This window comes from Nestor notabilis, unplaced genomic scaffold, assembly GCF_000696875.1.
Source record: "Nestor notabilis isolate BGI_N333 unplaced genomic scaffold, ASM69687v1 scaffold7379, whole genome shotgun sequence".
Classification (NCBI taxonomy): Eukaryota; Metazoa; Chordata; class Aves; order Psittaciformes; family Psittacidae; genus Nestor; species Nestor notabilis.
In genome coordinates, this window is record NW_009944126.1 from 9,900 (window position 1) to 22,510 (window position 12,611).

A 12,611-nucleotide genomic window follows, 5' to 3' on the forward strand; every position below is an offset into this window, starting at 1 on the left:
TCTGAGTAAGAAGATGCTTCTGAAAGCCAGACCAGTATTTAAGACTTATCAAATAAGGGGAAGAGATGAATTCAAAGCTGAACTAGCACACATCAAAGGTGTTTGTCAATCTGTGTGTGAATGGGATGTGGGGAGTAAAAAGTAATGATAGAAAAGGGAGGCATGAAAATAATACTTATAAAACATAACAAAAGTGTTTCTTGTGTTAATACAAGTCACCCTGCAGTCTCCTGGTGGATCACTGGTCAAACAAATGAGGAACTCAGTTTCCACACACAAATAAGAACCCTTATAATGCTTCACCATGTTAAGTGTCTTCTGCTGGTCACAGCCTGGAACATCTTCCACGATATACTTCAGTTGGACTGAAGAGAAAATGGAAGTTTGGTACAAAAGGAACTAAATGGCACAGGTATCCCAACTGTTTTGCTTCAAATATAAATGGCAAAGGAGGCTGTGGAAAGCAGGATAGAGTAAAGCCCTAAATCAATCATTACATACTTCATTAGTTGTATAAAAGTGCAAGATTAAAGTAGTTCAGGTTAAGCATTCAGTTCACTATAGGCCACACAAATGCTTAGCTTGGCCATCAAAGGCCTGCTTTTGTCATTCAGTTACTAATATTAGTTTCAACCACAGAAAGAACAACTGAATGAAAAACATCTGCAATTCCACTTCAAAAATGGTTAGTTTTCTGTGACCAGCACGAAATATTAGCTCAGTATCATCAGCTATACAATATATACATAAAAATATTTGTGTCTTAATCTTTGTTTTAACAACTTAGAATAAAGCTGTACTAAACATTATTTCCCTAATGTGCCAACTCTTTGCTCTGTGCTGGCCTGGGAACACAGAGAAGTCCTTTTGTAGCAATGGTAGTTGTATTGATCCATTAAGTTTTGACACTTCAGCCATAGGAACTGTTGACTCTCTTTATTCAGCCAGGCTAGGTGATCGCAGGAGACTGCCTGGGTCTCAGTCAAAACTTCTTGGGTGGCTCCACAAGAAGAACAGGCCAGATTCCAAAGACAAACTGTTAAAAGAAAAAAGAGGAAGAGGGGAAAAGATTTCCTAGAATATTATGTCTCTTGAAACAGAAACCAAATGCTATTAACCATTGTTTCAACTTCATTACTTGGGAGATGTAAGTAGACATCAAAGACAGTACCCTAACAGGTATAACCAGCGAGTGCCAGTGCAAGTTCAAAGCATGAGGTATCCAAATAGTGGAGTGGAATTAATGGACACAAAATACTGCTTGCTTACCTTCACCTTTGGCCTGTGTTTCAGGAAGAGTGTCCTTGTGTATAAACTGAGGAAAAGGAGAAAAATGTGCTTAGAATTTCATGTATAAGACAGTATAGAAACCAAAAAAGATGCACTAATCCCAATTTTCCAACTAGAAAACAATTGCTTCTGTGATTGCAGGGCTACCCCCCCCCCCCCCCTCCGCCTAGATTTACACAAAATAGGAGACATTAGCCTACAGTAAATCCCTCTGTCTTAGACTATGATTAGCAAATTAACTTACCCTATCACCTATGTGGGGGGGAAAGAGAGAAACCCAGAGAAGGAAATTCTCCATTAGGGAAAAGACTAAACAGGGACTAGAGCCTGCAGTTTCAGAAGGATGAAATTAAATCAGTGTACCATAAAATAGAGCAGATGTCAAGGAGGGGGAAGCAGCACAGCTCGATTCTGTGTCACATTTTTATCCTTAAACACCTTGTCCCTCAGGAGATCTTCTCCTGTGTATGACCTTACTTTGTAAAGTGGTCACTGGTGATGACCAATTGGTCAGCGTGGAGAAGAGAAGGCTCCAGAGAGAACTTAGAGCAGCTCCAGTGCTTGAAGAGGCTACAAGAAAGCTGGAGAGGGGCTTTGGACAAGGGCCTGTAGGGACAGGACAAGGGTGCTGAGGCGCTGGCACAGGGTGCCCAGAGAAGCTGTGGCTGGCCCATCCCTGGCAGTGTTCAAGGCCAGGTTGGACACAGGGGCTTGGAGCAACCTGCTCTAGTGGAAGGTGTCCCTGCCCGTGGCAGGGGTTGGAACTGGATGAGCTTTAAGGTCCTTCCAGCCCAAACCACTGTGATTCTATGATACTTGAGTTAACTTAATTACATATCAGTTTTTCTACATCTAAAACAGTATTATCCCTTTTTTGCAGAGGTTAAAATAGCAAGTAAAGAGAAAATGCAAGGAAAGTAAGTACCATTCCAGGAGCTGCTCTGACAACTTTTTTGTATATACATACGTATATATGCACACATATGTACATACTCATCTATAAATATGCACATGTATATATTCACACATACATTTCTGTGTATGTGTGTATATATATATATAAAATATGTCAGAATATGTGGAAAAACAGCTGCTCCATCTTGGCTGACAGGTTGCCTGCTGCCACAAACAGCTTGAAATAATCTCTTGAAGAAAACTCATTACAGAAAGCAAGCTGATACAGAGTTTGGATAGCACAGGCAAGGTTTTTCCAGCATGCTACATAGAGAAAGTAGTTTAGGTTTGCATGCTCTAGCCCCTGGGGAACGTGTAGATGCCTGATTTGTCTGTCCTACCCCAATGAACTAGATGCTTTCCCTGCAGTTGTTTCCTAAGTATTTTCTCAGCCACACAGGGGCATCACAGCAGGGACACCTTCCACTAGAGCAGGGTGCTCCAAGCCCCTGTGTCCAACCTGGCCTTGAACACTGCCAGGGATGGGGCAGCCACAGCTTCTCTGGGCACCCTGTGCCAGCGCCTCAGCACCCTCACAGGGAAGAGCTTCTGCCTCAGAGCTCATCTCAGTCTCCCCTCTGGCAGGTTCAAGCCATTCCCCTTGGCTTGTCCCTACAGGCCCTTGTCTAAAGAGCCTCTACAAGGTTTCCTGGAGCCCCTTTAGGCACTGGAGCTGCTCTAAGGTGTCCCCTTCAGGAGCCTTCTCTTCTCCAGCTGCCCCAGCCCAGCTCTCTCAGCCTGGCTCCAGAGCAGAGCTGCTCCAGCCCTCATACACAGTACATAAAATATAACCATTAGAACGTACAGACATATACAATAGTACATGAGATCTGTCTGTTGTGAAGTACATAGAATATGTCTGTTAAACAAATAGTCTCTGAGTTATGGTTAAGCTATAAAACACTACTTCATGATATAATGAACAAACTACAGAAATCCCTTCAGATTCCAGCTTAAATTCCACCTTTGCTCCCGGTTCCACTAGATGGTGGTAGAGAGTAAAACCAACACAAAGATCTGGCTGCGGACTTGGTAACTTACACTCGTGTTTAAGTCTCCTTCTAAAACTAATACTCTGCCCTTCTGGGAACAGCTCTGCTCCAACCACTTCAGCTGTCACTCTCCTGCCCTACAGCATGATGTCTTGCTAGTTCTCAGGAGCAACAGTACCTATCAAAGAGATGAGTTATGCTTCTAACATTAAACATGTTGAAGTACTTCAGGGTTGCTGCTCAGTAACAGAAAGGTATTAATAGCCTATGTTTTGAAATGAATATACTGTCAAATAGTTTTCCAGTTTAACTGCAATGGGGTTCCCATTTCTGAATTACGTATTCCTGAGGAACCATGACTATTTAAAGATCATATTGTGAAGAACATAGATTGCTTTTAGAGAGTTTCTAGACTAGTTGCAAAAAGGACAGAGAAATTCCCATCAGTATTGAGCCATTTTCCTGCTCTTCTGGATGATACAACATTTGGAAGTAAATCTGAATGTGGAAAAACTCCTACTTGATGAACATCAGCTTAGAAAACATTTGTTACCTTAGCAGGATATGAAGGTAAGATCCCAGGCCTGTGAGAATATGCCACCAAGCATGAAACTGTGTCACAGCTCCCACGACAGGAGGCATCTTGTCTCGTAGTGCTCTGTAAGAATGAAACACCATGCAATGGTGGGTTATCTCCCACGATAAGCAATCACAAATCACAGTGCTTGATTGTCAGATCACATAATGTGTGTTTCACAAGTGAGGCATCAGGTAGTCAGGCTTTCAGGGTGTGAGGAACAGCAGTTACACCTTATACTTCCAGTATAGGAAGGTTTTAGCAAACTGGCTTTCTTACACATGCTTCTTCATACAATGAGTGATCAGTTACTACTGGACTTAAATAGGAGGGAACATATTTATGGCATCCCACAGTCCCAAATGAGTTCTATCGTTCTCCCCCTCAAAACCCTGTGAACTACTGTCCATAGGGTTCACATCTGAGAAAGGAAATGGGATCCATCAGACATAACATCTGGCAATCACACCACCTATATTCTCTAGCTCCATGGAAGCTTAGTTTGCCTTTCTGCTGCTTCCTTGGAAGCTTAGCCTGCCTTTCTGCTGCTTCCTTGGAAGCTTATCCTGCCTTTCTGCTGCTTCCACCCAGGCAGAATAGAATGAGGAAGGAAGGAGACCTCAATACAAGCAAGTAGGTTGCAATGAGCTCCCAGACCCCTTCTCCTGGAGAAAAGGTAAGTGCCTGCACAAGGTGTGCACAGGTTGAGGCTCTCTCACATCAGGTGGCCAAGTTGCAGGAAACAATTAAAAGGTTGCACAGTATTAGAGGAGCTGAGATGGAGAGAGGTGGTTTCACATCCATGCTCCCGTGGCAGACACTGCAGAGAATGAGGCACCATGGACCCTGGTGACCCATAAGAGGAGGATACAGTTCCTGAACGCTGCCAGGGATGGTGATCCCACCACTGCCCTGGGCAGATGTTAAGGAAGAAAAACCTGCAGCTTCTGCAACATATATTTACTGCTTGATGTTATAGTGTTCAATCCCCCTGACTAAATACTAATCCCTGAGCTGCTCAGTCACAAATATGAACATAGAGCTTGGGTTCAGTCAGGCTGGGAATGACATAGTGGAACACACAGATTGTCACCCCAGCACAACCTTCAAGCCTATGAATGGCAGGAGATACCAAAGCTCAGTTCAAAAGTGCATGGATCTAATGAGGGAAGCTGAGTGCTGTAGATGTTTTCTTGTTGGTTTGGGTTGTTTTTCTTAAATAAGCTCTGGATTTGATGAAATATGGATAAACAAACTCTGAACATGAACTGATAAACAGTTTTGAACATTAAAAGCAAAAAGAGCAGGCAGGTGGATGATTCACAAGTTAGATCTTGATCCTCTAAAGAATTACAAGGAACTGGAGTGTATTTTCTCCAAAGGCTTGAGTTATAATAGCACCTGCAGAAATCCAAGGCTCTGCTGACATCTGATTAAAGTCAGTAAACAAGCATATTTATTCCTTTCCCAGCACCAAACAAGTATTACAGGAAATATGCTAACTTTTGTTCTCCCCTCTACAAACCGAGGATGGAAACAAGTGCTTCAGCAGCTGCTGTGATCTTTGAGTCTAGGAACAAGTTCAAAAGCCCCACGGACCTGCAAGTTTGGTGAACTGGGGGTTGTGAGCTCAGCAGTGACGTGATGCAGCTGCAAACATGAACCCTGATGCCAATATATGCAAAGTCAGTGTGTACCCACCCACCTGTGTTGGCAAGTAACGTTTCTATCTCAACAGGATCAAGCGTTTGTTGGGATGATGGATTAAAAGTAAAACAGGGGAAGTTCAGGTTAGATAGAAGGAAGCAGCTCTTCCCTGTGAGGGTGCTGAGGCGCTGGCACAGGGTGCCCAGAGAAGCTGTGGCTGCCCCATCCCTGGCAGTGTTCAAGGCCAGGTTGGACACAGGGGCTTGGAGCAACCTGCTCTAGTGGAAGGTGTCCCTGCCCGTGGGAGGGGTTGGAACCGGATGAGCTTTAAGGCCCTTTCCAAACCCAAACCATTCTATGATTCTATGAGGCACCATGATTTATAACCAGCACACCTATAACTTTCAAAAGAGAGTTTCAAGGGGACTTAGTGGAGTATTATTTCAACTGGCCTAACCTAGTGCAGGGACTACAAAGCCAGAATGAGCACATGGAGAACACTAGATTTCTTTACCACACACTATGATCTGACCATGACAAAGCAATCTACTAGGACAATACTGTCCACCATGGATTCAGCAGCATAACATCGTATCAAATAGTCAAGATGCTGGCATCAACCCTTCCCAGAATAAAAGAATGATGATGCAGCAAGCCACAGTCCCTCAAAATTACTTCAGTGACATTACTTTCTCTCAATTTCAATTGATGTTAGAGGTAAGGCACTGGAACAGGCTGCCAAAAGAAGTGGTAAATGCTTCATTCCTGGCAGTGTTCAAGGCTGGGTTGGACAGAGCCTTGGGTGAAGCATCCCTGCCCATTGGAACTAGATGATCTTAAGGTCCTTTCCAACCCTAACTGTTCTATGATTCTATGAATTAAAAAATAAAGTTGAGAAAACCACTGCTCAGTGCTGAATCTGGTCACAAAAAAACTGGATTAAAACCCTTGTGAATGTTTTGTGGGCAGTGTACAATACATACCTTGAGATGGACCTGAATATACACCACAGAAGAAACAAGACTATTAAGAGCTAATAATAGAAGACTATTAAGAGCTATCCAGAATGAAAGGACTCACCTCAATTTATCACAGAAAATGTTGTCCACATTCCAGAGAAAAAATCCCATTAAAAATACAGTTAAAGATGTATAGCCTAGACCTCTAAGCCACGGGTATACCCTAGAGAGAGAGAAATGATGCAAAGTTTAGTTCCAGATGCTTTAAAGGCAGCTTGCAACATACATAACTCCTATTACATACAAATAAACTGCTTTGGTTTTGCTTTTTTCCCCAAAAGGAAAAAGATCATCTTCAAATCTCATCTATTAAAATATTGTGCTTCACCTTCTCCTCTCTCTCCTGAATTCACGTTCTCCACGACTGGTCTTTTATACTGGTTTTAATTCTGTATTTCCAAATGTTCCACTAAATCCTGCTCTCTCCTAACATAACAAGTGGGAAAACTGAAGTTGGCTATTTTATTAATTTATTTATTATATATTTATTAATTCTTCAGGTCCATACATAATCTTTCAGTTAAAAAATAGCCATGTTACAAATTAGGCCTCTCCCCAAAGAGGCTCTTTCCCAATCCATGACATCCCTATACAAGGGCACTTGGTTAAACAAGGTCTTTCAAAGTGACTGTAGTGTTTTGTGAGTGTAGACCACCACAGAACCATAGAATAGTTAGGGTTGGAAAGGACCTTAAGATCATCTAGTTCCAACTCCAACTAACCAAATGAATGGGTTTAGAAAACAGTAATTTCATGTTGTATTTTATTGTCGAGTGCTATGTGGGATAGAAAAATATCAATTTCATTTGGGGGGCAAATGCTCTTTAGGATATGGGAAACACACTGAAGAATCTTATGGAAGAAAGTGCATCACTAATAAATGTACCCTGACTATCTGCATTTCAGCTTGAAGCATGGAATTCTAACTTCCTACCTGGATGCTTTTTGCTCCTTTCCCACCACCAAGTCCAAAAGCAAACCCAATTCCGACCCTAAAAGGCTGCCACAAAATACTGTTTGAGTTATCTTTAAGCATAGTGAATGCACAGTTTAGATGCTGGGTTAAAACACACTCCCCAGTTGCTTTTTCTCTGCTGTGTTACACACAGCACGTGTTTCAGAGCTGTGAGCAGTGGCATCCAACATGTGCAAAACATGACAGGTAGAGCTTCTTCCACAGGGCAAACTAACCACATACAAGTTGTGCTTGTTCACAAGTGTACTGCCAATATAAATCAGCAAACTTGAGTAGCCTAATAAATGCATGGGCAGCATGCAGTACATGGCAGAGACTATACTGTAATACTCTCAACTCAGTGCTCTAGAGACATAAGCAAGCCCAGGACATGAAAGAGCATCAAATGGTATGTTGTACATGCTGGTAATTAAGTAATTACAGCTAGAATTGTTGAGGGAATAAATGGTAGTGTTTTGTGAAGGGATGAGAGGGAGGCTGGCATCTCTTATTAATGGGGAACATGCTTTGTGAACAGAGCACAACATTTGCCAAGTTGCAATCTTGGGAAGGAAGCAGCCCCAAGAACGAGATGAGAAGCGTGGTGGAAACAAGGCAAGAACAGCACCAAATCATGGGGATAGGAGGATGCAGCAGCCTGGAAAGAATAACATGCTGCTCTTTGAGATTTCATCAGCAACTGTAGTGATGGGACAAGGAGTGGGTTCAAATTTAAACAGGGGAGATAACAGGTTAGATATAAGGAACAAATTCTTTACTGTGAGGGTGCTGAGGTGCTGGCACAGGGTACCCAGAGAAGCTGTGGCTGCCCCATCCCTGGCACTGTTCAAGGCCAGGTTGGACACAGGGGCTTGGAGAAACCTGCTCTAGTGGAAGGTGTCCCTGCCCGTGGCAGGGGTTGGAACTGGATGATCTTAAGGTCCTTTCCAACACAAATGAATCTGTGAGTTCATAATTTTTACTCTAAGCTCAGAACAGCTTCAAGCCCCATACAAAGACATACGAGCGATAGGAAGCTAATAGATATTCAAGAAACAAGAAACATAGTAAGCTGAAATCAGGGTTGATACGTAAGTAGAAACAGGCTGGGACAAGGGCTAGCACTATCAATGGAAAGATAGGAATATGTTTTAGCAATGTAGAGGAAGTAAGAAGCGCACATGAGGATGACTTTTAGAGAAAAGGGGACCTTCAGCTTGGCACAGCTTCTCTAACAGAAATAACTTAACATTAATCATAGAATCATATATACTTTGGGATGGAGGGACCTTTAAGCTCCTCCAGTTCCAACCCTCTGCCATGGGCAGGGACACCTTCCACTAGAGCAGGTTGCTCCAAGCCCCTGTGTCCAACCTGGCCTTGAACACTGCCAGGGATGGGGCAGCCACAGCTTCTCTGGGCACCCTGTGCCAGCGCCTCAGCACCCTCCCAGGGAAGAGCTTCTGCCTCAGAGCTCATCTCAGTCTCCCCTCTGGCAGGTTCAAGCCATTCCCCTTTGTTAAAGAAATTTTGCCACTGCCCATTTCTCAAGCCCCCCAAAAGAAAGATGCAAATACTCAGTGACAGCTTTTAACACTGAATGAAGCATTTACTTACCATAATACTATATAAACAGATCGTAGAACTATAATGGAAACTAGCGTTCCATACATGATCTGGAAATAAAAACAGAGATAAAATTCAGTACTTGGATTCAGGAGACTTTACAAAACACTACAAGAGTGCAACATTTCTGAAGCCTCTGTTGATCTTTATTTCTTAGTCTCAGAAGAATAGTATCCCCTGTAACTACCTCTCCAGAAAGTCTTCCACAAGTTTCACATAAAAGCAGGATTATAAGCCATGCAATTATAGGAAAAGTCAGTCCTATAAAAACGCTGTTTCACTTTCTTGCGTTAGAAAGCCAACACTAGATGGCACTCGGTTAGCACCTCAAAGCAAACCGGTAACTAACTCCCATCACCTCTTCCGTGTACCAGTGCGTTAGCCCAGGGTTGCATAAGCATCAGCTAAAACCGTGTGTGAAAGCTGTTATTTCCTTCACTGGTATTTGATTAATGTATTTTCCTGCAAGCAAACACCTGAATAGACGATGCAGTGTGCCCACACTGAGCACCAGCACAGGAGAAACTTTCCAGGAAGCATTTAGAACTATTACAGAATGTTGGGGTTCAATCTAAACAGTAGGAAGGCTGCACGCTCTGAGAGGATCCGTGAGCAAGATCTGGCTCGCTGTAGGCTTGATGAGTTTGAGTGTAGTCACCTGATTAATACAAAAAGTCAAAGTAACCATTTATTTTCTGCCTCGTGATCTTTAGATCACTCTCCCTGTTATTATTCACAAGCTTAGGATCCACACAGCACCACCTACAAGATGTACAGAGTAAAGAAGAGATGTGGTCCATCACGCCCTGAAAAGTGATGCAGAAGCCACTGCAGCAGGGAGGGTTTTCAGACACTGCTGACATTACCTTCCTTGTATTTTACACTGGACACTCTTTTCCTCCTGCCAAAGCCAGTTTGTTCCAAGCAGTTGTGCCCTGTTCTTTGCCTCTCTCCTGTAACCCACAAGCTGCTTGCTGTGCTTTGCTTCCTTGTTCACTGACTTCCCTGTCTCTTTTAGTTGACTCTTATCAAATGCTGCCTTGTTTTATATGAAAAAGAAAAATACTGTTTGCTGCTTATTTTTAAAAGCCACTAAACCTCAGAGTGGTGTTTACAAACCAGTGTCCTTACCTTGTTGTACTGACCTCTTGTACTTTGCCTTCTCTTAGACTGCACTGTCTTCAAGCCAATGACTACCTTACTCTGCTGTTATCAGGACTTTCACCTATTACTACCCTGCAAGCACATGCACGGATCCACTCATCCAATATAAAATAGATAGCTGTAATAACTCAAAGTGAAACCTACCTTTCAAAAGCCCATAAAGGCAAATTTTCATCCTCCTCTTAGCTTTAAGGATGAGGTTCATAGCACACACTGAATTATCAGTGCATATATCCAGAACAAGACAGACAAGAGCCCTTGTGTTTGACAACAGGTAAAAATCAGCTCCAACATTGACTATGAAAAGTCATTCTGCACATTTGCATTGAGAGTAAAATCAAATCACTTCAGTAACTAAACTACTACTACTGTGTGTTCTGCTCTGTGGAGCTAAACAAAGCTCAACTATTTGAAAGGCAAATTGGTTCTGGCTTGTACTTTACACAGAACTGGTGGCTAATGCCAGTCCCCTTGCTGGGGTACAGCACATAAATCAGGATAAGACCAAACAAAAGCTGCCAGAGACAGCCTGAGTACCACGTGCTCATCAATCCCAAGTAAAGGGACTGCTCAGGTGTGCTAGGGGCTGCATACTGGTGTCATTCTTCATCATGTTGCCTAAAAAGACCCTACCATATAACAAATACAGATTAAACTTAACACTTCAATGCCATTTACTTCATCAGTCTCATTTGAAACAGCCTGTTTCATTTTCCTAACCAAAACCAGGCATTTATTTTAAGAGAAGGGTTGCAGAGAGGAAGAAACTCATAGAAAAGCTCCTCTGGAACTCAAACCACAGTTTGATGCCCTTTCCTTGCTCATTTCCTCCTGCCTACAGTTTCCACTGCTAAAATGCTCTCCTGCAGCAAAGAGGGAGGAAAAACCTACCCATGAAGACAAATTTCTCTCCTACTCATTAGGGGTCTGGCCACCCTCAGGCTTTTATCCAATCTATCCTCAGGTTCTTTGTAAAAGGAGTTAGTGTCAGACTATGCCTAGAGAAACAGGGCTTAAAGGCCTGAAACACAGGCTACAAACTCTATTTTTGCAGTTATCAGAGCAAAAGCTCAGAAAAGCTTTCTTTGTAATGCCTGTGGCTTGGTATCTCCTAGTGAGTTAGTTAATGGCTTGCAGAAGAGGACAGTCCTCATGGAGGGAGGAAAGGAACAAAGTAAAAAGAGCCTTGGAGGGACTGAATTAAAAGATGCCCACAGCTGACACTTCAATTTCTTGCCTTTTCCGCTCCCCCACACAAACAGGTTGTTAACAGTAAAACACAGTCGTGTTTAAAAGCCTGTGAAAGACTGGAACAACAAAGCGTTCCGCTCTGCAGGCTCCAACCCTCCTCTTCATGCTGAAGGCAATGAGCACCGAGGTGGTGGTGCTGTGATAAGCAGAGGCTGGAGCTGTGCGTCTGCTTACTAAAAGCCTATAAACCAAGAGCTACACAATTTAGTTTAGACTTCAGGGAGCAGTGCTTCTCTTTCACTCCTTTACCACCCCTGGATTCACTATTTTCATCATGCCAAAAGTTTGTGAGGTATTATCCATCCACCTCAGAAGGATAAAGAATCTACCTTATTCAAGTCGACTCATTTTTCAGTTCCTTTACCTCCCTTTGTTCCTCTTCTTTAACTAACACATCACTTAAGTGACAGATGAAAACCCACAGTTTTGTGCTATTTTGTCTCACGGTGCCTTTAGACTGCAAGCCAAAAGAACACCCTTGCTCTACAACTGAAACAAAAGGAAACAGCAGAATCTCATCATCTTTTGTTAACACCAGACAGTTCCCTCTTTGCTGTTCAGGATGCAAACACGGCTGCTTGCATTTCAGTTTTGAAGCCTGTATCTTTGCAATGGGGAAAAAACATTTTTACACAGTGGATTTACCTGATAAAAGGGCCAAATACAAAGAACATTCTTCTAATTCACAAATGGGGAAGAAGCATTTCAGGGCTCAGTGTCTGGCAGCATTTTTGATGTGGAGGCAGTTAAGCAAATCATATAGATTCACTTCTTACACAAGCTGGAGGCAAGGTTGGTACTCCACACTGGAGTGAGCATACAAAACTGGTTCTTCCTCTACCCTTCTAGTACAGAAAGCAGCAATAACCTGCTATTTCTACTTCTCTGCTTCCTCTGTTCCTGGCCTTCTGCCCATCTTTGCTTAATAAAGTCATTTATCAGCCTCAAATATTAGTGTACACATTGGGAACTGCACTGAGACATTTTGGGTTCTTGGCAAGCACTGCTTATCTATTAATATACCAATCAGCTTTCAAAATATAGTCAGCCTAAGGGCTTGAAGTTGGAAACTGTGTTTGCAAGTTACAACAAAGAAAAGAGACTTCTACATATTCTTGGACATCTGAGAGCAGGAA

General features: G+C 42.7%; 1 protein-coding gene across 1 annotated transcript in view; it reads right to left on the minus strand.

Annotated features, from left to right (window-relative positions):
• Nucleotides 1–379: 379 nt before the first annotated feature.
• The window catches only part of ACER3 (alkaline ceramidase 3), a gene marked incomplete at its 5' end in the record, with an annotated part of 33,604 nt that continues 21,372 nt past the window's right edge, over nucleotides 380–12,611 (minus strand). Inside the window, 5 exons of the mRNA XM_010022281.1 lie at nucleotides 380–1,036; nucleotides 1,270–1,315; nucleotides 3,790–3,894; nucleotides 6,541–6,642; nucleotides 9,052–9,110. Coding sequence (XP_010020583.1) covers nucleotides 983–1,036; nucleotides 1,270–1,315; nucleotides 3,790–3,894; nucleotides 6,541–6,642; nucleotides 9,052–9,110 — 366 coding nt within the window. The remainder of the gene's footprint in view (nucleotides 1,037–1,269; nucleotides 1,316–3,789; nucleotides 3,895–6,540; nucleotides 6,643–9,051; nucleotides 9,111–12,611) is intronic.